This window comes from Chaetomium strumarium, assembly GCF_033439665.1.
Source record: "Chaetomium strumarium strain CBS 333.67 chromosome Unknown B0T15scaffold_1, whole genome shotgun sequence".
Lineage (NCBI taxonomy): Eukaryota > Fungi > Ascomycota > Sordariomycetes > Sordariales > Chaetomiaceae > Chaetomium > Chaetomium strumarium.
Genome location: NW_026944429.1, coordinates 1417155 through 1440197, shown reverse-complemented (window position 1 = coordinate 1440197; position 23043 = coordinate 1417155). Strand labels below are relative to the sequence as shown.

At 55.4% G+C, this 23043-nt stretch overlaps 6 protein-coding genes across 6 annotated transcripts; 3 read left to right on the top strand and 3 right to left on the bottom strand.

Moving 5' to 3' along the window:
• Positions 1–1168: 1168 nt before the first annotated feature.
• B0T15DRAFT_388770 (uncharacterized protein) lies at positions 1169–1395 on the bottom strand (the record flags this gene model as incomplete). The annotated part of the gene is made up of 2 exons (XM_062864458.1): positions 1169–1198; positions 1261–1395. Coding segments are annotated over 2 exons (165 nt in total), but the record flags the coding sequence as incomplete, so codon positions are not given.
• Positions 1396–7689: 6294 nt separating this feature from the next.
• B0T15DRAFT_516438 (uncharacterized protein) lies at positions 7690–8042 on the top strand. Its single transcript, XM_062868256.1, has one exon. The coding sequence runs from the start codon at positions 7719–7721 to the stop codon at positions 7878–7880; it is 162 nt and encodes a 53-aa protein (XP_062725547.1). The 5' UTR covers positions 7690–7718; the 3' UTR covers positions 7881–8042.
• A 1248-nt stretch (positions 8043–9290) lies between these two features.
• Positions 9291–10821, bottom strand: B0T15DRAFT_497996 (uncharacterized protein; the record flags this gene model as incomplete). The annotated part of the gene is made up of 2 exons (XM_062867297.1): positions 9291–9974; positions 10086–10821. 2 exons carry the CDS (start codon positions 10819–10821, stop codon positions 9547–9549), a joined length of 1164 nt encoding a protein of 387 aa, XP_062725546.1. The 3' UTR covers positions 9291–9546.
• Positions 10822–13549: 2728 nt separating this feature from the next.
• Positions 13550–15247, top strand: B0T15DRAFT_545760 (uncharacterized protein; the record flags this gene model as incomplete). The annotated part of the gene is made up of 3 exons (XM_062870141.1): positions 13550–13606; positions 13788–14678; positions 14720–15247. 3 exons carry the CDS (start codon positions 13550–13552, stop codon positions 14834–14836), a joined length of 1065 nt encoding a protein of 354 aa, XP_062725545.1. The 3' UTR covers positions 14837–15247.
• On the bottom strand, positions 14720–16809 carry B0T15DRAFT_516435 (Fructosamine kinase-domain-containing protein). The gene is made up of 4 exons (XM_062868255.1): positions 16308–16809; positions 15508–16219; positions 15170–15340; positions 14720–15098 (listed from the first exon to the last, which is right to left on the bottom strand). Exons 1-4 carry the CDS (start codon positions 16327–16329, stop codon positions 14966–14968), a joined length of 1038 nt encoding a protein of 345 aa, XP_062725544.1. The 5' UTR covers positions 16330–16809; the 3' UTR covers positions 14720–14965.
• Positions 16810–17147: 338 nt separating this feature from the next.
• B0T15DRAFT_13768 (uncharacterized protein) lies at positions 17148–22847 on the top strand. The gene is made up of 5 exons (XM_062861837.1): positions 17148–17314; positions 17401–17997; positions 18056–18106; positions 18197–18490; positions 18563–22847. The coding sequence occupies exons 1-5, from the start codon at positions 17153–17155 to the stop codon at positions 22625–22627; spliced, it is 5169 nt and encodes a 1722-aa protein (XP_062725543.1). The 5' UTR covers positions 17148–17152; the 3' UTR covers positions 22628–22847.
• The last annotated feature ends 196 nt before the right edge of the window (positions 22848–23043 follow it).

The following is a 23043-nucleotide window of genomic DNA, read 5'->3' as shown; positions in this document are numbered from 1 at the left end:
GGATACAGGGCAGCGGGGTCGTTAGGAGGGTACCTACTAGTAGGATGTCGATGCCCGAAGTGGACTTGGTGGACAGCCCCCGGGGCCAGGACGGGATCAGGTTCGGCGGAGGAGGCACAAGCAAATGAACGCCGATTCAGGTGGGGGCAACAGATCAGGTGCAGCAAAAGTCGGTTTTCTTGGAGATGCTGGTCGGAGCTTGGTCACGAACGGTATGGCGTGTGGTCGGGCCGGGGACACGGGTTGGGAATGGGAATGGAGTTCCTATGGTCATGTATGGTAGCTCTGGGTTTGGTTTCGGCTTGAAGTGTTCTTTATAGCTCAATGTGAGGCTTTCCTTCACCAGTCCCTTGAGATACAGTAGTATGTAATGTAGTATATCCCCGTGAGACCGAAGGCACGCTCACCATCGCCGTCCTGTTAGAGGAAAGATGCGCGTAGTCCTCAGGGTTGGGGTTGGGCATGAGGACCCTCTCTCGAGCCACTTCAGGGCCAGGCACCAATGTTGTCAAATGTCAACTCGAACGACGCCAACTTAAGTTAAAGTTGACTAGCTATTACTCTATCACAATCACTACTATCTTCCTCAGCATCATTCACACCCAAGCCTCAAATTCCATCAGCCGGGATCCCAAGGCGCGCCAGCACATTCCCGGTCCGCGCTCCATCCAGGCTTCATCTTCTCCTCTCTGTGCACCCATACCATGCCCAGCATGCCCGCGGCATTCATGTCCACGCCGTCCCAGCCGGCCGCGCGCCGCGGAACAACCAGCAGCCACGACCGACCCATAATCACATTATGGGCCACCACGGCGACCTGCTCCCCCTCGCCTCCTTCTTCCCGGGCGACGACGTAGCCGGCGGCCTCCCTCTCCGCCCGGCGGACCAGTCCTCGGTAGATGCCCAGGAGCTTGTCAACCTGGAAGGTCCAACTGTTCCATTGCCGGCCCGCCGAGAGAGACCCCGCCAACAACTCGGTCGCCCAAACGTGAAAGCTCGATCACCGCACCTGGGCAGTTGGCCGTCCGCCGCCTGACACCCTTCTTGCAAAACCTCAATCTCCCTGCGTTTGCCCTACACTCCGACATGGAACAAACAGCCCGACTGCGCTCGATTGAACGATTCAAAGCCGACAACAAAAGGAAAGGGGAATCGGGCAGCGAGTTGTTTATAGCAAAGAGAGGTCGCCGAATTTCTCCTGTTCGCGTCGTTAGCACATAATCCCAGGCATTGCGGAGGAAATAGCACCTGAGAACGCACCTTGTACCCTGGCACGGACCAGCGGCCCTTGGCGACGAGCTGGGTGGTCTTCTCGTCGATGCTCGGCTCGGCAGCGGCGACGTCGTCGATAGTGAGCTGATCGAACGGCCGGGCCGACTCGATGTTCTTCAGTGTCTACTCCAAGTCCCTGAGTTCGAGGTCAACCTTCTGCTTAGTGGCCTCGGCGTTCTTGATGGCCTCTCCCAAATTCTCGCTTTATGTCCTCCGCTTCATCTGGCATCTCTTCCTCGTTCGCCGATCCGACCGGGCCGGCCTAGGCCTTCTCACAAACGATGCCCGTCTTGGCGCACCGCACGACTCGCGATGGACGCAAGCGACCTTAAGCCGCTTGCAGCGTTCGCAAGCGCGCACCACCGCTTTGCCCTTGCCCTTGCCCTTCTTCTTCTTCTTCTGGTCCTCCTCCTCCTGCTGCTGCTCGGGGAAGCCCGAGATGGTTTCCTTGCTGCCGGAGGCCGCACTGCCTCTTTCTGGTCACGGGCTTCGGGCTGCCATTGCGCCCAGAGTCAAGTACGCCGTGGAGCAGGTCCGACTTCTTGCCATGCCATGCCACCTGCCCCAAGCACAACGCACCCCGCATATCATACTTTGCTTTTTACTCCTCCCTAGACTCGTCTTCGTCTTCCTTGGCGTCTTTGGAAGTCGCCTGCCGCTTTCTCTGGGAGAGGATCTTGCGAATGAATTCGGACAGTCTTTCCTTTGTCCGCTTGGTATTCTCAAGGCGTTGGAGGGACGAGTACTCGCGGGACTCGTCGGAGGTGAGGGGATAGAACCGAGGTTCCTCGGCGTTCTTGATGCCGCTGCATTATTAGCGCGTCAGCTATGTATCGCATACCTACTATGAAGGAGATTTGAGTTTTCAGGATCTTCTTACCTGACCAGCCTCTTCACGGTAGAGTCCATTTTGCTGTGTCATAGGCGTTAGTTGTCTGATCCGTATCCGATGAGAAGACTGCTTGGGCTTGGGTTGTCTTCTTACTCGACGGTCTTGTTGATGAAACGGTCGATTTTATAATCTCTCTCGGTCCCCTGCCCCACCATGACTATGCTCATACTGCCAATCGCGATCGAGCCCAGCATCGAGTTGATATCCGTTGCTATGTCCACCTGCATGCGGTTAGATCGACCTTTTTAGGAGGCCTAACGAGCATTACCTGGCCGTGTTATACTGACCGGGGCCACAAAGAGAGTACCTCCTTGTCTTCTAGGCTAAAGCAGATGATGGTGGCATGGAAAAAGGTAGAAAGGAGAGGGCCGCCATACTCGCGGGCCACAAATCCCGGGAAGTCTCAGAGCGCGGTATCCATGGAGTTCCCGTAGGTTGTTGTTGTGATTTGCCGTTCTCAGTAGTAGTCGTGACTCTTGTTGCTGGATATATGTAAGTTGATGGTCAACAAACGCAGGGCTCAGGGGCGTCGTGACAGTCCTGCCAGGCATCGCCGAGGTCTGGCTCACACTTCGAAAACGCCCCGCGCAGCAGACGCTGGACACAAGGCACGCAGTGCTTCACAGCGTCTGCCGCGCCCTGCCCAAGACCATCAACTGCCTGGCAAATTTGCCTAATCCTTAATCCTAATCCCATACCCGGTATCCTCCGTAGCGATGCGCAGTACCAGTCTATGTGTCGACCTCGTCATCGGAGTCCTCTTCGTCGCTGTTGCAGTTCAAGCACTCGCTCTACCCACAGCAGTCGTGCTTGGCACTGAGGTTGAGGGCGTTAGGCCGATAACGCCGTCGCCTAGAGCATGGGGGCTATCCGAACTCGCGCGACGTATTTCTTGTGCGAAACACAATAATACCCAGGCAGGGTTCTGATCTGCCGTAGGCTGTTTAACAGCGTTCGGTCACGAGGTTGTATATACCCTCAAAGGCCTCGAATCGTCAGACTCCTCCACGGGGATGTGCCTGTGCCGTCTGCGGGAGCTGGGCGGAGTGGTGGGAGCTTCGATGTCGGGCATGGGAGTGTCGTCGACTCCGTCGAACTCTTCTTCTCTCTCCTGCCATTCATCGGACGAGTCCGTCTTGTTGGTGGGGTAAGTATTGAGCATCGGACCCAGCTCCGCTGCCTTTTCCGTCCGTGTTGAACCTGTCACTGGGGTGCAGGTGAAGGGAGGAGCCGGAAGTGGTCGCGACCGACTTCTGGTGCTGAAGCGGGCAGCTTGCCAGCGGGGAGAGGAAAGAAAGGGGGCAGGCGGGCCGTAATGTTTGACATATCCGCCCCGGGCTCTGGTGCCATGCTGATAGGTGTACTCCGGCCATCCGTCAGAGTCGGTGTCCTGAGCGTAATTCCAGCATCAGTGCCAGAGGTGTCTGCAACACCCCAGATCCTCTGCTGTAGCTATAGCTAAAGCCCGAATGCTCTGAAGCTCGTCGATGATTCCGTCGATGTCAAAGACAGGACTCGGCTCAATGGGAGCGTTGTGACGGATCCAGGTGTTGTGCCTGTAATGAATGACGAAGACCCGACATTGGCGTTCGTTCGGAGTCGGCTGATAGTAGTCTGGGTTGAGAGTGTAATGCTAAGCTGAAACCCAGTTGGTTAGCTTGTTAAGTCTGAAGATGCATAGGTACGGTAGGTAAGGTATGGAAGATTACTTCTAGTAGTATTAGCTCTTACCAGTTCAGTCCATAGCCCGGGCACATTGACACCGATTGCGTATGCAATCCGATCGATGTCTGCCGCGCTGATAGACATACCATCGCTGCTGGATGCCTCGTAGGCCATCTTTAGAGCTGGTGGACCTTTTTTGGGGAAGGTATAGGGGAACCGAGATGGTGAAATTCCGTGATGCGGTACAGTCGCTCCAGCACATGCTTAGAAGGAAGGTAATTTCTCGCTTCCGAGCTCCTCCGGAGTATTCGGGATCGGTTAAGAAAATCAAAGACTTGCAAGGAACATTGTGTTTAATTCGAAAGTCGCGTTGCGGCGCGGAATCTTTGATTTTGACTCCCAGGATTTTGCACGTTCTGTCGTGGATTTCGGAGAAGGATTGTGTGCCCCTACATTCACGCGCGCAGCTATCGGTACTACACTTATTACTGGTGGTAGTACCTTCCTGGGTAGCCTCGCTCTGCACTCACACGACCCTTGTTGTCACCTCACGGAATCATAAACTATTGGCCTGGATTTCAACATTATCCTCTTGTGCACGAGGATAAAGAGGTTTGCTCGGTGCCATCAGCGTCATCTTGAAGAACTACTACTATAGTATGGGCATCACACAAGTTAAATGTCTTGCTTGAGGAAGCTTTGTTCTAGTGGGCATGCCAGCTCGCTCCATAGATACACTGAACCAATTCTACTTCCCATTTGACCATCGTACCGGCACTCTCGAACTGTCTTGGCTTGTGGTCCCTACCTTTACTCCCTTGGGAGGGAGCTGGATTCGGCGGCTTTGGGAGGCCCAGCCAGTAGTCCTAGTAATCCCAGTACATCCAGCCAAATAAAATTGTGACCCGTTGACCTGAACAGTCCCGCTGCAACACCTACATTGGCTGCTTCACAGGAGAGTATTGACACAGGAATGGTATCACATGGCGGAGTATCTTATATTACTAGTAACTACTGGTACTGCGGCATCTCACGGGGAAAGGGAACATGTGCCTGGCTTGGAGGACTGTTCTCCTCTCCATGGCTCGACCAAGCGCCGAGCACACAGTGAAAAGAAAACGGGTAGGGGAAGGGGAACGGAAAGGGGAAAATGAAGGGGAAGGGGAAGGGGGAAATGTTAACCCACAGAAAGCCCCGGAGCCCATGGCAAGGGTCGAGCTCAGAGTCGGTCAGTGTGCTACTGTTGATCTCCACGCGGCTGCCGGAAGAAGTCGACAGAGGTAGACAATCTACTTCCTGGTGACCAGCGCGGTTGAGTGTGATGTGTTTAAGGAATAGGGAGAGATACATGGGGGGAAAGGGGGGGAGTGAAGACGAGTTGAAGCAGGAAATATTGAAGCAGTTAAAGCTTGAGAATTGAAACAGAAGTTGAAACAGAGGACAATATTGGAACACACTTGAAGATTTAAAACGGACACTTGGAGCTGGATTGGAACGGGGACTGGAACGGGCAGTGTTGGAGCGGACTTCTCACAGGGAAATGTCAGCCAACATTGAACTCTGAAGCCCATGGCAAGGGTCGGGCTCCAGAGCTGGTCAGTGGGCTATGTTAATCTCCGCGCGCGGCTACCAGAAGAACTCGATGGAGGTAGCCGATGTTCTCCGTACTGACCAGCGCGATCTGCGTGGTTGGGATTGGAATATGGAGATTGTTGAAACAGGCAATGTTGAAGCGGCTGAGGCAGTTGGAACGGTTGGAGCAGTTGAAGCAGTTGAAGCCGTTGAAGCAGTCGGGCCGGGAAGATTAAAGCGGACTTTGAAGCAGGGGGATGTCGCCCACAACGGCACTCCGAAGCCCACGGCAAGGGTCGGGCAGCAGAGGTGGCCAGTGGGCTTTTGATCTCCGCGCGGCTGCCAGGAGAAGTCGGTAGAGGCAAGCAATCTTCTCCCGTATGACCAGCGCGGTTCGGTGCGATGTTGTTGAAACATTGAAACAAGGAGAATGAAGGGAACTTCAAACAGGAATGTTTTGGAACAGAATTGGAGCTGGGAGTATTGAAGCAGGGGATGTTGAGACAGTCGAGGCAGTTGAAGCTTGATGCGCTTGAAGCAAGGAAGATTCAAACGGTGTTGAAGGTGGGGATGTTGAAGCTAGGGATCTTGAAGCAAGTTGAAGCAGGGAAGATTGAAGCGTGATTGAAACGGAATTGGAACAGGGAAATGTAAGCCCACCCTAACCTCTGAAGTCCATGGCAAGGGTCGGGCACAGAGGCGTTTGGTGGGCTGGTGTTGGATCTCCCGCGTGACTGCCAGAAGAAGCCGATGGAGCCTGCGACCGCCCCTCGCACATACCCAACCGCACACAACACCACAGAACTCACATTCATTCGCATACTGGCGCACGCAACTAGGCAGCGTGAAGCGTAAAATGCAGGTGTGCACAGACCGGCCCGGGATCTCTATTTAAAGGCCCCCTTCCTCGCAGATTCTTCCCTCTTCCTCTTCCTTTCCACACGACAACAGACTTCCCTCGGTGCCAGCCTGGTCTTCCGGGTGCAGCCTTTGGGGGTCAAGATCAACACCAGTGTGACCACCCCGTCACCACCATGTCCATGTGGTGATCGGTCAAAAGCACTGGGACATTTTCTTCTTCCTTAGCACCATGACCATCACCACCTTCTTCCTTTTCTTGTTTATCCATCACCATTGTTCTTCAGTATCTTTGTATTCTATCGTCATCATCACCCCCCTTGGTTGTCATTCTCCAACCCCCTCCTTCATCATTAACACGCCTTTGTGTATCTGGGCGACCGACTTATACCATCATCATCCAGTCCCACCTCCTTCCCTTCTCCTCATACTTCCATCTTCAGTTGTCCTCTCTCTTACCATCACCGACCTGGTGTGTCCGGCGGTGGTCATGGCCCAATTTAGACCATCGCGGTACCAAGACTATCCTTTTTATCGGCGACCACCAAGTAAGTGGCATTTCCATTCTTATTTCCTTCCCCGGCTTGAGGTGTAAACAAGGGTCGGCAATCCAACCACCGCTGCTCCCTACAAGCCAAAGCGAGATTAAAATATCCCCCTGTCTCTGGTCCAGCTGTGTCACGGTTCTTCTCCTCTGATAGAAGTAGTTAAGTATTGCTGGTCCGACATTCCCTCCGACTAACACGTACTATGCTGAAGTCGGACTACTAACGCTCCCACAAACAGACTACTTCCATTTTCCATCCCCACCTGGATATTATCGTTCGCGCCGGCGCCAAGCCACGCAAAGAGAACATCATGTATCGCCGCTCCAAGCAAGAAGGGAGACCGAGTCCTATACCCATCCTCTCAGACCAGAGTGAAGAGTATGCACTCACGGCCCAGCGTCCGTCATATCGTTCTCTGCCCTCCAGTGGCAGCAGAACTAATAACGACGGGCTGACATCTCTTCACCTGTTTCATTCCCCGCGAACCCGCGTGGTACAAAGGAAGAAGATCGTTCTGATTCCGGAGGACCCGCCGGGCCCGTCAGAGCATCCCCCACTACCCCTCGCTTTTTTCTCAATCACAACCGCATCACGAGGGCCGCATCGTGGTGGGACATCACCATTTCGACGAGACAACCGGAGGAAGAAGGTCACTCTAGAGCAGCTGAGGAGTCCCATATTCAGGGGTAAGTAAACAAACGGTTTTGTTTGGGTCGGCTTTCTTGGCTTTCAACGACGGGATTTCCAGCTACCGACCAGCATTTGATTATCAACGGCAAGGCTAAAAGGCATAGATACCAGGTTACACACGGTCAAGGGCTTCAGCACAAGGTGCCTAGCTTAGTCTTCGACTTCGAGTTGCGGGTGGCATCCTGGTCCCCCACTCCGAGAACCGCTTCCCTGCCTTCGACATGGAGACCGAGGAGCTCGATGCCGAGGTTCTCAAGAAGTACATCCTCGGTGGCCACGTAGAGACGCTCGCCGACGATGATGAGGAGCGCTACCGGAGCCAGTTCGTCAAGTACATTGAGGGTGGGAAAAGAGGCCTTGTTCGGCATGGTCCAGAAGGGTGATGTTGGAAATGTATGGTAGGGGTATCTATATGGTGATGTTTGTATGGTATCCCTTTGTACGGTAGTCCTATATGGTGGTTTGTTGAAAGAAAGGTTATGGGTGATGTTGCGATGGGGATCTCGGTATTGGGTTCCGCAAACCCGATTAGTTACGACAACCAGACCGAAAAAGGAAAGAGAAAGGAAACAGGAGCGTAAAAAAAAAAAAAAAAAAAAAAAAAAAGGGAAAGGAAAAGAAAAACGAGAATACCGGAACGGGCTACGCCGACAGTGACCAGACCGTATATAATGATATCTGCAAACCTCTTTATTCTCTGACCGACCAAGACATCAGGTTAGGATCCGCAGCTCTAAACAGGCCATCCCCATCTGCGTCGGGCTATCCGACGCATCGGTTGCGCATACGACAAGGGCACTGTCCTGGAGCACCCTCCCCGGAAGATAAAGACGGCGACACAACGGGCCGGCCACGCCAAGCTGAAACCTGAGTTCCGGCGCCTCGCCCGCGCCTTCAAGTCGCTCTGGCGCCAACCTCTTTTCCCGCCAGGTTCGGTCTCACCCACCGAGGGTACGTGTCGTATCCTCTACAACGATGCTGAGAATTCGCTCCGCGCACCCCGGCCGCGGAGGACGGTTGGAATGGAATAGCGGGATAGAAAAAACCCTAGGAATAGGTACTTGACTTCATTAATACAAGGAAGTATCCCAGCATGACAAAGATCCAGCGACGAAGTGTTGAGTGACCAGCATTCCGCGAAGCCTTGTTAGACCGCCTCAAAATGCTATATATACAGGCTACGTACAGCTTTCTATCAGTGTCACAGTGCCAGGTGGCAGTAATGCCTATCCTTTAAACGGGACAGGTCCGACTAAAGGTGGGATCCTGCGCTTGGATTCCCAGGTTCTCTTCGCACGAACACAGTTCGCTCCGCTAGATAGGTTGAGGGTAGTGCTAGACAGCTGACGTCTCCTTTCCCTAACTTCTTTTAGTTTGAAGGCCTTCTTCCGCGCCTCCGGAATCTAGTTATACGGGATTTAGAACAATCTAACAGGGTCTCTAGCGTGGGCATTAGTGTTATCTATGTACCTAGCACATGGGAGACAGCGCTGGGCAATACGGAGACCGCCAGTCAAGCTGACCTACTGTTGTTAGGGCGCCTGGGAGGTGTAGGAGGAGGCCATTGGTATGTATGGTTACTTGGCAGCTAGGTCTAGCATCGTAGACCCTCTCACAACACGACGAAAGTGTAGGGATCAGGGTCCGGTCAAGCTAAGGTTTGCCGGACCTAATTCCCCTTGATCAAGGAGTTCTAGGGATGTCAAACTTAATAAGAGAAGCATGAGAGTTCCTCTGATTGGTATTCGGAATTACTATTAGTAGTACTTGGTATGTTGCAGCTAACCACGTTTCCCTCCCTGTGCGCACCACACCGGCGGCCATCCAACCATACCGACTGAGCCCCAACGCCGAAGACCTATACCATGATAACAATGCTCATCAATCCATGTTGACCGGACGCCACACATCCTGAAACACCTGCGTCCTCCAGACAACCCACCCATTGGTCCCATAGCGATAGTATTGTGGAGAAGCCCGCCATATCAACCACTTCCTCAATTCCACCTCAGCTCCTTATCTGCTGCGTCGGTGTCAAGCTCTCAGCGACTACCCCCGAGCGTGACGAAGTCTGGTCCCAGTCAACCGAGAAGCCCCCGCTTGAGTAGACTTTGCGACCGACTTGTCGACTGCTTCCTCGCCCGTGCGGACCGAGATTACGGCTTCAGAAGAAGCCGCCGGGAGGAGATCGTCCATCTTGTCCTTGTCCTGTTGCTGTTTCTGTTGTCCGTATCCACATCCCGTCGAAGAGTGGTCCCACATCAGAGCGTGCTGCGAACCCCAGAAGATCTCCAGCGAGCCGACCTCCTTGAAGCCCGTGTCGAGAAGGCAGTCGAGCGTCCACGAGTTCATGACGCTCGGGACCACGGTGAGGATGTCCCAGCTACGATCGCGGGCCTTTTGGACGCCCCAGTCGAGGAGCTCGTGCTCGATGCCGTTGCCCCAGTGGTTTGTGTTCACGACAAGAGCGCGGAGAGCTGTGATGAGGACACGGTTAGCGCGAGTACGTGTGGGGTATTGGTGGGTTGTCATAGCAACGGGATTTGGAAAAGGGGGAATTGGAAACTGTGAAAACAATTGAAACATACCCATGTACCGCCCCTGCGCATCTCCGTCCGGCCCGAGGAAAGCGGGGAGGAACTCTTGAGACCAGCGTCTCCATTCCTCAGGGAAGTCCAGCCGGGCGCGGTGAAAGCCTTCCACGGCAACCTGCCGATACACTGCGCCGCTGTTGGGCGGAACGAGCACGGTGTACTCGCCACACCTGGACTGCATGCCCTGGAGGATGGCCTCGAGCTTAGCATGGGCAGACCTCGGCACGTCCACTTGCTCTCCACGGCTCTTGCCTAAGCCCGCAAACGGACTGTCGTCGGGCGGGAACAGACTCTCCCTGCGCGGGCCGACACTCGCCAGAGCACACACCGGCTCCTGCCACTCCGCCCACGCGAGGATCTCCTCCCTCGTCTCGTGCGCACCCCTGAGTGTAGAAAGATACTCGACGGGCGTGCGCAGGTAGGTGGCCACGAGGAAGTGCCGCCCGGGAAGGCGCCGGGTTGCGTGCATGGTGGCCAGCCGCCACGCGAACTCGGCCAGCGCGAGCCTGTTCGCGCGCGCCACCGCCGCGGGGTCCAGCGCCCGGCGGTACCGCGTGAAGTGGGACACCTCGTGCTCGTCCCGGAAGGTGGCCGTGGCCATGCGGGCCATGGCGCGGAAGTCGGAGGGCCGCGCGGGCCGGACCTGGAAGCCTGGGAAGCGCGTCTGCAGACGGGAACGGTGTTGCGTTCCGGCGGTTTGGGCTTGTCTCTCCGTGGGGAGGGCGGGCATCTTTCGATTTTTCTTGGTTGGGCAGACGCAGGCGAAAAGCTGGGTTGAGTCTGCGTTTTGGTGGGACGGTCGGTGGTGGTATGGGGTGGTGTGGTTTGGAAGAACCGAGAGGGGGCACTTTGGTTTGGCAGGAGTCAGGGAGGTAGTAATGATGAATGCCAAGTGCGGAATGCGGAAACGGCAGTGATGGCGGCTGGATGGGTGGGAGGGCAGGTGAGGGCCCGCACGACAGGAGAGATTAGGAGTGCAGTGTCTAATGTGAAGCTTTGTTAGCTCCTTCCCGTTGTTCAGACCTGCTGCGCAGCCGGAGAAGAAGAATGCTTGGCTTTGAAGGCACTCGCAAGAATATTAACGGGAGGACGACGGCCAAACAGAGAGAACAGCTGAGATGGGTGTTCCGAAGCGTGGTGCGGAAGGAGGGAATTGGAGCGAAGGGGCTGCTCTAAGTACTACTAGTAGTCCCTCACCTTACCCTCGCAGACAACAGAGAGTCAGCAACATCAACTCTCTGCATTTGCTGGAGCATCCTCCCAGATAAATAACTCAGTCAGCGGAACCCAGTGGCTGGCGAGTGGCAACCCTGTCGCGGTGTGTTGCCTCGTAGCCATCCTCCGGCCGCCTGTGTCTATCTTAACTCCCTCAACTCTGGTCAATCATGACGGTACCCCTTTCGAGCCCTTCTCCCTCGCATTCACCACAACCATTTGTCAAAGCGGCACCTGAAGTCTTGAAGATCGGATGGCCTTACAAAGCCGCTTGTTTCCACACTTGATCTCGTCGTCCACACCCTTTTGCTCAATAATCATGGCTCGGCACACGCAAGTGTATCGTAAAAACGGGGGTTCTTGTGTATTTTAGGCTGCGATTCAGCAAGGTCATTAGTCAAGCCATGGACAAGAATGTGCCATGGTAGAACTTCTTGATAACATTCCCAGCTTGGACTATTTCCAGAGCTACTTTACAATGTGAATGATAGATTAATCGGGTCTATATTGGCATCGAGAAGCAGGGATTCAAGGTCCAAGGGCCAGCATACAATCATCTTCAAAACCCTAACCATGTTCCAACATGGTCCCATCTTCTCGTTCACCCCTGACGGAAAACCCTCAACAGAGAAGTACATAATGATCTTGTCCACTCACGAAGAGTGCGCCGGTGCATGTGTAGCAAAGGGGAAACTCTTGTACATTCCGGACGCAACCTGATAAGTCAACGGGTGCCTTGGGAACCGGCCGATGATACTGGTACAATACGTCACGCCGAAATACACATGTTTCTGTACGTCACAGTGGCACACACTTTTCAGCATGCTGTACATACGATGGTGAAGATAATGGTGCACAAAGTGGAATGCCGGAAATCGGCCAAAGGTGGCCAGAAGACGGTTACCCTAAGGGACCCGAAGGGAGAGTTAACCGTCCGGCCGCTGAGCACATTGCGCCCGTTAACACACCCCTTTCTCTTAGTCATCCTCTCTTGCATCCGCAACAAAGCTACATCGGCGTAGGATATTAAATAGCATTCATTAGACTGGATAGAAATCATGTGCTTGAACTGCAGGATGATCTCACACAGCTTCTCCTTTGTTGGCCCAAGCCTAGGTTGCCTAGCTGCACTCTAACAGGGGCCTCACCAACGGCTCCTGCGGTAATACGAAGCAAAATCTCGCCTTTCGCACCCTAGCAATTAATGACTTAGTAGGCCCAGGGCCAGTACTCGCCCGAAGTTCTACCAGTCAAGAACGCGTTCGTATTCCCGGACCGGGGCCGCCTCCGTGACGGCCCTAAACAGCGCCGGCGATAGAGGCCGGAAATTATCGCCCATTCTACTTCATATCAGGTCGGCCCCCACCGATCTCTGCAGGTAATTCATGGCATAGAGCCCTGGTCGGGCCTATAGGGCTAGTCTATGCCGCGCAGGGTATTTCCTCTGTGCATAGTGGCCTGTACCATTGTTTCCCTTGTGCAACCACGAATATACTACATTGCCTATAAGGTCTATGATACGGACCCCCCTTTCGTTACTATATCGCCATCTGGCGGTCTACCGACGGCGGCGTAGAGTGGACCTTTCTGTCCTTTACCGTGGCCCCGCTGTCATGAATTAACCTGCAGAGGCCGGTGGGGCCGACCTGCATAGTCCGCGGGCGGCGCCCGCATCCAATCATTCCGGTCCAGGAACGGACCAATCAGAAAAGGATCACGCTTGGCATAGGGAAGGCTTGGTGATCCAGTATGAGGGATCGCCAGAGACAAGCAGTAATCCATGGGAAGCCTGTAGTATATAGGTTAGCTAGTCATTCGTTCTGGAGGACTCGGGAAGTTCTCCAGTGAGCAATAACAATCAGTAGCCTGACCTACTGTGCAGACATTGCGACTTGCATTGTTGTGAACCTTTTGGCTTCACCGAGACCTACAGTCCGACCAGCGATACCTTCGACCGGCGAACCCTCTCAGAGGCAGGACTGCCTGTGCTTCCGTCACACCCGCCCTGTATGACAAAGTATAGAATGCTTTTCTCTTATACCTCGGCGGACCGCGGAATGAGATCTAGCTGTACTTCTCGGAGTATCTAGGTAATAAGACGTATACTATCGTGCGAACGCGAAGCTTTGATATCGGCAATACGTGGCAGCCAGCCGAGCCGGTATTGTATTTAGAGGGCGTACAGGACGGCCGAGACCTTCTTCAAGAAGGAGCGGGCCCAATACATGGGCATCTGGACCATCATGATCACCCTGGGCGTGCCCATGGCCCCCTTTATCTTTGGGCTCGTGGCGGTCCGGGTCGGGTACCGCTGGATCTCTCTCTCTCTCTCTCTCTCTCTCTCTCTCTCTCTCTCTCACTCACACACACACTCTCTCTCTTTTTTCTTTCTCTTTTTTTTTCTTTCTGTCTTTATCTCTCGGTTTCCCTTTTTCCCTCTCCGTGATTCGCCATAACGTGAATGGACATCCCCCTACCTAGATTAACGGCGTGCAATTCATCCTCTACTTCCTCCTCGGCCGCGAAACCCTATACCTGCGCGGCCCGACGCCCTCGATGTCACCACCACCTTCCTCATCCCAACCCAGCCGCAGCCTGCTCTGCTTCCGCCGTCTCGACCCGACCCCTCTCCGGGTCTGGGACTTCGTCAAGCCCCTGACCTTCTTCCGCCGGCCGTGCGTGCTGATACCCACGGTGGCATACGCTATGGTGTTCCTGTGGGCCAACATCATGATGTCCGTCAAGACCGGATCCCTCTTCCCCGAGAACTTCGGGCTCGACCCGCAGGCGGTCAGCCTGCAGAACATCGCCATCATCGTCGGCTCCCTAGTCGGCAAGCAGAACGGCGGGTTTTTGAGCGACTGGTGGATGTGGCGGTGCCATGCGAAGCATCTCCAACAGGGAACCAACAACAATAGTAGTACTACTAGTAGTAGCGACAACGAGACAACAGACCAGGTCCAGGGAATGAATCGAAAAACACGGCAGCCCGAATTCCGCCACTGGCTCGCCTACCCAGGCTTCCTACTCACCATACCCGGCGTGGTTGTCTACCTGGTCCAAATCGGCGCCGCGGACTACACATGGAACGTCACGCCCGACGTGGGTATGGGCATCGCGGCGGGGGGCAGCCAGATCGTCACCACCGTCATGACCACCTATGCCGTCGACTGCTACCGCGACGAGGCCGCGTCCATCGGGGTGTTTATCAACTTTGTGCGCCAGACCTGGGGGCTTATCGGGCCCTTCTGGTTTCCGGAGTTGATTGCTACTGTTGGGCTTGGGGCTACCGCGGGGATTGCCGCCGCTATTCTCGTTGCTGTGTCGATGATTCCGATGGGGGGTTGTGCAGTGGAGGGGGAGGGGATGGCGGTGAGGAGTGGGTTAGCGGTATATGGGATTTGTGGTAGTAGTTGTACTTTGAATACACCTGGATTTTGTCTGTCTGGCTAAAGCGAGCCGTCATCCGGGGTGAAGATGCGTATCGTGTCCAAGAGGGCTTGCGAAATGATCGATGTGTCCAATACTAGTATCCAGTCCCTTACATTCAGTTGTGATAGTGATACTCATTCAAAAAATGCTTGTGGCTCTAACGAGAGGGAAAAGGAAGACAGCGGGAAGAAGACAATAGGCTATATGAGATCCCGCTCTTCGAATCGTCATAGGAGACCCGACTCCAGGTGAGGCACGATACGCGCACCGGTGACTACAGGGTCCAGCGAAGGGTCGTACTTGTCGATACCGTCGATGGGCGCATACTTCTCGATGAGGTAACACATGTTGTTATACGCACTTGGATTATGTGCGTCTCAGATGTCAGCGGAATCTTGAACGGGGAAACGCAAAAAAAACTGTCAACTTACGTCTTCCTCAAGTGGCTTCGCGGGTGGCCGGCAGCATAGTTAATGGCACCCTTCAAGCTGTACAGCCGAATGCGGTCATCGAACTCCTCGGCCGGTTCGGCAGCAGGATATTGCTCCAGATAGCATCCGGTGTATTCCTCTAACCAGAATACCGAGCTGAATTCGCACCTCCTGTTGGGAATTAAAAATACTATTAGTCAACCGAGATCTAGCAGCTTTCGTCGTGTGTCTGTTCCGACGAAAACAAAGAGACCCAGCGATAGCAGAGAAAGGATTGCCCAAACCACAGGGCAATATCGACCAGGACCATCTGACACGGGTGGCACAGCTCAACTCACCAATGTCCGAGTTCCATTTCATTGTGCGCAAAGTACGAGCCGGCATCAAAGAGGATGCTCTCTCCGGTGTTTAGGTTGATCCCCATGTTGCCCTCCCAGAGGTCGCCGTGGATGATGCATGGCTTGAGCTCGCGCCCATCCGCCTGCAGCGGCTCGAGGAGACGCGGAATGACTTTTGAGGCCACCTGGTCGATGGCCCGTTCGTACTCGGGCCACGGGCCGTTCCGCTTCAGGTCGAGCTTACAGACGCCCAGGAACAAGTTCCGGTAGAACACAGCCCAGCTCTCCTGCCAGTCCACAACGTGTGCCCTATCACCGTCGCATGTGGGGACATGGAAGCCGAACTTGCCCGTCGGCGATTTGCTCAGATGATGCAAGCGGGCGAGCCTGCTGGTGAATTCTGCCGGGTCCGGCGCCGCCTGTACGTCCATGTCGACAAACTTGGAGAGGTAGAAGTACGTCTCCGGCTCCTGGCACCGGTACCTTCCGTATCCGAAGGGCTTGGGGATGAAGTCTGGGGTGGTCTCATAGATGACCTTGGACGACTCGTATTCGCCCCCGAGCATGATCCTCCCCGTCTCTCCGTACGCGATCTTCACGAAATAGTATTCGTCGGATCCGTCGAGACCTTGGGCCGTGATCTTGCCTGTGATGGTCCATGCGCTCGTACCAAAGTGTTCTACCGACGCAAACGTGCTTCCGTCTGGTAGGGCTGTGTAGGATAAGATTAGATAGGTTTCTCAGGGAGGTTAGGGGTGGTCGCTTGGAATAGCTGGCGGGGGGCTATCTCACTAACTGACCCTTGATCACGGCCTCATCCATGGGAAAGGCGCCATTGAGGAGGGCAAGGATCTCTTTCACTGTCAAGGAGCTGACTTCCACAGACTGGAGCTGTTGACTATTGGTGGACGCCTAGGAAACTCTGGAGTAAGCGGAAGAAACTCTTGGTATGTGGGCGGAAGTCCCAGAAGGTGTTGATGTAAAAGTTTATCAAGCTATAATTAAAACTACCTTGACACTGCTGGCAGGGCTGTCGGTTTCCGGCGTTCCAGAGTGTCGTGGAGGGAGCCTCGAATTTGCTTCCCGAGCCCGGATATTTGTTGTGTGGGCCTGTCTTGGGGAGACGATATCGTTATATTCATCGAAAGCGGCCTCCACAACGCCGGAATTGGGGGGAGGGGGTGCCATGTCTCCCTTTGCGCTTCGGTTCACTAATTAGTTGTGGTTACAAGAAGTTCAGTTTGGCTTTTGACATTATCTGAGCCCGGTGCGGGCAGGGAACGCATGAAGGTACATCCCGACCTGGTCCCTCTCTTTTGATCCTTTCAGCCCTGCCTAATTAAACCCTATCCGAGCGGCCCGATCTTGGTTCCCCGCCCCCGCCCGATTGCTAGACGCCCCAGATGCCGTGCTGCAGTGGTCGAAACGCAGAATCAGCCCCGGCGGCTAACGATAGGAGGAGATCGCAGGAAGAGTTGCACTTGGAGTGGGTCGCGCCCAGCATTCCATATCGTACCAATCGTGTCGAGGAGCGGGTCTGCAGTGTCAGGGCTACTGTGTAACTGTGTTATCTGCATATCTCTAGAACCGGGAAGTTGAGGCTCTTCTTGATTACGCCTGCCGCTCGGGAGGGGTTCCCACCTTCATGCTGTACCCACAGGAGCTATCAGGATCTCGGGAGCACCGAAACTCGCCGGCCCACTTCCTACTGTATTCAGTCATACCTCAGCATCCTCCTTACAGCTCGCAGAAGGATTCTCACGTTCTCGGTACCCTTCTGCAGGGACCTGCACGGAGAGCCGTCATGGTGCGTCACGGCGAGGCCTTTCCCGTCACAGGGTAGCTCTGAAACACGCCGTACTAACAACGATAATCTGACAACACGATGTATAGTTTAGGAGACAGTTCACCTTCCGAAGGAAGGCATCTGATGATAATGCCGAGGAGGATCTCGGCATTCAGAGGACGCTGTCGCCATTCTCCTCTGATGCCCCGAGGAGTCCGTCCATTTCCCGGGAGCCATCCCCGGGTGCGAGTTCCACCAATAGTGATGCCTACTCTATCAACAGACAGTTCACCTCGTCCGCTCCGGCCTCCAGGCAGGGAACGTGGAGTTCGTTCCTCCAAGCACGACCGTCAACCCGGGGAGCAGATTCCTCCGCAGAGGACCCATTAGGTCTGACTGTGGTGTACCAGCCTGCCGGGCAACGCAGAGTGGATATTGTCTTCGTGCACGGCCTAGGGGGAGGCAGTCGGAGAACGTGGTCGTACAACCGCGATCCCACTTTCTTCTGGCCCCTGAAGTTTCTCCCGTCCAATCCACCCGTAGACGAAGCGCGTATCCTGACCTTCGGGTACAATGCCAACTTCCGGCCCGGAAGCGGCAGTGGCGGGAACAAGATGTCGATTTTGGATTTCGCCAAGGATCTCTTGTGGGAGCTCAAGTATGCCCGAGACGAGTCGGTGGGCGGGAACTTGCGAATGGGCGAGGTGAGATAGTCATGACCGTGGCTCTCCGGGAAATGTTCTGCTAAATGGAGCACGACAGCGTCCCATCATCTTCATTGCCCACTCTATGGGCGGACTCGTTGTGAAAGAGGTGAGTATCTTGGGCAGCATCTGAGCATCCTAGGCAGGAACTGTCATGCAAGATACTGGTGCTGACCCGTCATCTCTGCAATGGCTGCAGGCCTATCTCCGGGGCCAGATTGACCCGGGCTACGCCCCGATTATCAAGGCCATCGTGTCCATCATCTTCCTCTCAACACCGCACCGCGGCACCAACCTCGCTGAAACCCTCAACCGCATACTGCAAGTCTCCTTTGCCGCTAGTCCGATGCAGTTCATCTCTGAGCTCTCGGCAGGATCTCAGACCATTCGGAGTTTGAACGAGGACTTCAGGCATATCGCCCCGAAGTTGAATATTTATTCCTTCTACGAGACACAGCCCACACCGTTAGTGGGATCTAGCAAGATTAAGACGGTAAGTGAGATGCTCCCGTCCCTCCATAATGCACCGCTAGTATCGGTTTGGTAGTATCTGATGGTGCCTTAGATGGTGGTGGATAGAGATTCGTCTGTTCTCGGCTACACCGGGGAGGAAACAAAGCCCTTGAACGCGGACCATCACAATGTATGCAAATATGCGAGTCCGGATGATCCAGCCTACCGACTTGTGAGCAACGCCTTGAAGACGGTAATCGAGGAAATCCCCGGCGCGTCACCACCCGGAGCGGGGGCCCTATCCGTTGTCGCCGACTTGAGAGAATACCTTTCCCTCCCAGAGTTACCGGACGCTGACTTCACCTTCTTCCGAAACCGCCGCACTCCCGGCACTTGTACCTGGATTTTGAGCCACGATACTTTCACAGGGTGGATGGACGATACCACGGCGAAGCCGCGAGTACTCTGGGTCCATGGAACTGCTGCTAGCGGGAAGTCAGTCCTATCCTCGTTTGTCATCAACCACATGGTCGAGTCCGGCCTGGCTTGCCACTACTTCTTCATCCGCTTCACGTCGCGCGAGAAACGCGGCATCAGCACGATGCTCCGCTCTGTTGCATACCAACTGGCAACCTCAACACCGGCATACGCCGAGAGGATACGGCAGCTGGAGGCGGCGGGAACCGATCTCAAGACGGAGGACTACCACGAACTCTGGCAGTGGCTGTTTCAGCGGGCTCTATTCCAATTAGACCACCTAGACAGACCGCTCTACCTGATTATCGATGGCCTAGACGAAGCAGACCGACCGGGCTCCGTGATCAGACTGATGGCGGACCTGCACCTGACTTCGCTTCCCATCCGAATCCTGGTGGTCAGCCGGAGCACACACGAACTCTCATCGGCCTTTCAAAGGCTGGCAAATAAGATTGACATGGAAACGATTCGCATCGACGGAAACCCAGTCGATTTCCGAACATACATCGACCAAGAGATGGAGCTCGGCGGGGATGCCGAATACAAGGAGCACGTGGCCAACCAGCTGCTGGACCGGGCAAAGGGGAACTTCCTCTGGGTGCACCTGGCCGTTCAGGAAATCAACTCGTGCCACACGCGGCCGGAGATTGAGAAGGCCCTGACAGAGCTGCCGTCCGGCATGGAGGCGCTGTACGACAGGATGGCCGCCTCGGTCGAGGCAGCGTCTAACAAGAGCAAGGGAGAACAGCGGAAGCTGGGGCAGACCATTATCGGTTGGGTCGCATGCGCGCAGCGGCTGCTGACCGTCGATGAGCTGGCGGACGCGCTCAAGGAGACAGCCAGTGGCTTTCTCGAGATGCGCCGGAGCATCGTAGACCTGTGTGGCGGCTTCGTCACCGTGGACCAGGAGGGGCGGGTGGCCATGATCCATCAGACGGCACGGGAATTCTTGACACGCGGAGCCGAAAAGGGGCGGTCGTTGGTCATAGACGTCAGACCTACCAACGACGCACTCCTTAAACGCTGTCTAGCACAACTGACGCACCCTTCGCTGCGAAGTCAGGTGAAGCACGGCCGAGCGCCCGCGCTGACGCAGTACGCTGCCACTGCCTGGCCGCACCATCTGACGCTGTCGTCGGCTCTCACAAATCCGGAAATCCTGGACGCCGTTGCAACCTTCCTCAAAGGTCCTGACGTCCTGACCTGGATTGAGATCGCCGCCAGGTCGAAGGAGCTGAGAGCCCTAGTGGCCGCCTCTCGCCACCTCGCTGACATTTTGATCAAGCTGCGAAGGAGGACGGGAGAGGACGAGTCGCTCGAGGATTGCCAGGCCGCAGCTGTTGTGGACGGCTGGGCGACAGACCTCGTGAAGATAGTTGGTAAGTTTGGGAGCAACCTGCGGTCGAAACCGGACTCCATCTACCAGCTCATCCCACCTTTCTGTCCTGAGGAGTCCATGATGTACCGGCAATTCGGGTGCAAGGAGAGCCGGCTGGGGAGGCTTCACGTCTCCGGCTTGACCAGCAGCACGTGGGACGACTGTCTTGCCCGCTTCTCCCTCCCCACCGGATCAATGGCATCCTCGATCATCACAGCAGGGGGCCGTATCGCCCTCCTCAGCATGTTCCGCACCTCAAGCGAGATCATCATCTACAACTCGGCCACGCTCGAGGAGCAGCGACGGCTCTCGCATCCCGAGCGGGTGCTGATGATCCAGGCCAACAAGCTGGGCGACATGCTTGTCAGCTACGGCTACAAGACCACCAGGGTTTGGGACGTGTCATCCGGGGATTGCCTCAAGACGGTCCCGAGTCCGGCCAAGCGACCGCACAGCATCATCTTCGCCGAGAGACAGAACATGGTGCTTGTCTGTGGCGAAGACAGGCGCATCAGGAGTTTCACGCTCGACGATGACTCGGCCGAGTGGACTGTCCACGTGGAGATCGAGGAGCAGAGCGTGCTCGATGATCCCATTCTCAACTTCCCCATCTGCTCTGCTCTGAGCCCCGACGGCAGCAAGGTTGCCTTTGGCTACCGCAACCACCCGCTCACTGTCTGGGACCTGGAAGGGGAAAATGGACCCGAGCGCATGGCCTTCTGCTACGGTCGCCCAGACGAAGCGGACATGGCGTTGGAGCAGGAGGTGTGGGGAGAAGTGTTCCAGGTGGCATGGCATCCCCTCAGCAACGAGGTCTTTGGCCTTACCCAGGTTGGCCTATTGTTCCGATGGGATCCCGACGACGACTATACCGCCGCCGATGTCGAGGCATGGGGAAAGTGCCTCGCCATTAACCGCGATGGTTCTCTCGTTGCGACGGGCGACGGAGTGGGAACGATCAAGATCTTCGCGAGTGCCGACTTCTCCAAGCTCTACCAGCTGTCTTCGAAGGACCCGGTGCTCTATCTGACCTTCAGCAGCGATTCGCGGCGGCTATATGACGTGAGAGGGCTGTACGGCAGTGTGTGGGAACCCAACACGCTCGTCCGGCTTGCCGACTGCCCAGACCACAATAGCGACACCAACAGCGAGACCGAGAGCCTGGCCAAGGTGTCTCTCCTTGCGGAGCATCACTCCGCCCGAGTTGACAGGGTTATCTGTCTGGCAGGCCAGTCCTTTGGGCCTCTCTACTGCTACGGCACGGTGGGCGGCGTGGTGACGCTCGGCGAAGCTGGGCGAGGCGTGGTCTGCGAACTCGCGCGGGTCTCCAGCTACATGCAGATCAAACACATTGTCTGGAGCGGTGACGGGAGGCTCTTGGCATTTTCCGACCTCTCCGGAAAGCTCATAGTCAAGCGGGTAGCCCGGTCCGGCCAGCAGCGAAGCATGTGGGAGACCTCGGACGAATTCGGCGTCAAGATCTCGCCCAAAGACGGCAACATTATCAGCCAGTTAATTTTCCACCCTACCGGCAGCGAGATCTTTGCTGCGACGCCGGTGAACCTCTTCTCCATCGACATCCAGTCCCGAACTATAATGGAATCGCCTCTCGAACCGGGATCAGAACACGCACTCAAAGTAAAGTGGGCATGCCATCCGACGAGATCCGACACGCTTCTCGGCTTCGGCAACGCGAAGGTGCACGTGTTCAGCTGGAACGACCTCCGCCAGACCGAAGTGCACACCTACTTCCCGCTCCGAGCCGGGAGGTCGTCTACGCTCTCCATCTCCTCCGCCGCCTACGCACTCGCCCCGAGCGTTCAGAACGATACCGAGAAACTCGGGAGGTTGATCACCAATACCGACTCCCCGGAGATCCTGCTGGAGATCTCGTCCCCCACCCCGTCAGGCCAGTTCAAGAGCCAGTATCTCTTGTTCGACATCGGAAACCTACAGCTAGGCGAGGACGACCCGGCGGGAAGTCCCAAGATGCTGCCCTACAGCGTTCTGGATCCGGAGATGTCGTCGCGTATTCGTGAGCCTCTTGCGATCCTGTCTCGAAGAAGGCTGGCTTTTCTCGACGTGGACCGCTGGGTTTGCACTTGGAGGTTGCCGTCGACAACATGGGGAGCGTCGCAGCTCCAGACCAGGAGGACTTCACAACCTGGCGTGGCCACGGGGATCGAGCGGTATTACTTCCTTCCGAGCGATTGGGTGACCGGTAATGATACCCGATTGTGTAGCGTCACACCGGACGGGACATTGTTGTGTTCCCGCAACGGGGACGTGGTGACGGTGCAGACTTCTAAATTACGGAAGTAGTCCTGGCAGAATTACTTCCCCTCGGAGTTAACAAAGCGTGTTGAGGAAGTATATGGGGTTTATTGTGAGAGTTAGCAATGTGCAGTCTGGAGATCGGCAGTCTAGGCTCCTGGAAGAGTTGCCAAGTCGCTCTCCTCCTGTCCAACTTCGCCGACTCGTCTATACGGGGACCTGCTCAAGGCCAGCATGGTGACCAACACTCCGACATTGTTCTGTGGTCAGGTAAGAACGGCGACCCTAACATCCCATGTCGAAAGTTCGAACCAACGTAAAAGAGCGACCAAACAGTGTACCTGATCCATGTTACGTGCCAGGGGACGCACCGTGCCACTGCACGTACTTAGGTTGCAACCAGCGCTTAGCAAATCTCTGTTGGCAGCGACTTCCTTTCTATCTTTGATGTTATCACGTGGAGC

What these genes read in the sequence shown, in the direction of transcription:
- B0T15DRAFT_516435 (XM_062868255.1), bottom strand. Translation starts at nt 16,329, where the DNA reads ATGGATGAGGCCGTGATCAAGG. An exon ending in GAAATGGAACTCGGACATTG is followed by an intron (nt 15,341 to 15,507) that starts GTGAGTTGAGCT and finishes AATTCCCAACAG; the next exon opens with GAGGTGCGAATTCAGCTCGG. An exon ending in CGAAGCCACTTGAGGAAGAC is followed by an intron (nt 15,099 to 15,169) that starts GTAAGTTGACAG and finishes ACATAATCCAAG; the next exon opens with TGCGTATAACAACATGTGTT.
- B0T15DRAFT_13768 (XM_062861837.1), top strand. Translation starts at nt 17,153, where the DNA reads ATGCTGTACCCACAGGAGCTATCAGGATCTCGGGAGCACCGAAACTCG. An exon ending in GGAACTTGCGAATGGGCGAG is followed by an intron (nt 17,998 to 18,055) that starts GTGAGATAGTCA and finishes GGAGCACGACAG; the next exon opens with CGTCCCATCATCTTCATTGC. An exon ending in GCGGACTCGTTGTGAAAGAG is followed by an intron (nt 18,107 to 18,196) that starts GTGAGTATCTTG and finishes CAATGGCTGCAG; the next exon opens with GCCTATCTCCGGGGCCAGAT.
- B0T15DRAFT_516438 (XM_062868256.1), top strand. Translation starts at nt 7,719, where the DNA reads ATGGAGACCGAGGAGCTCGATGCCGAGGTTCTCAAGAAGTACATCCTC.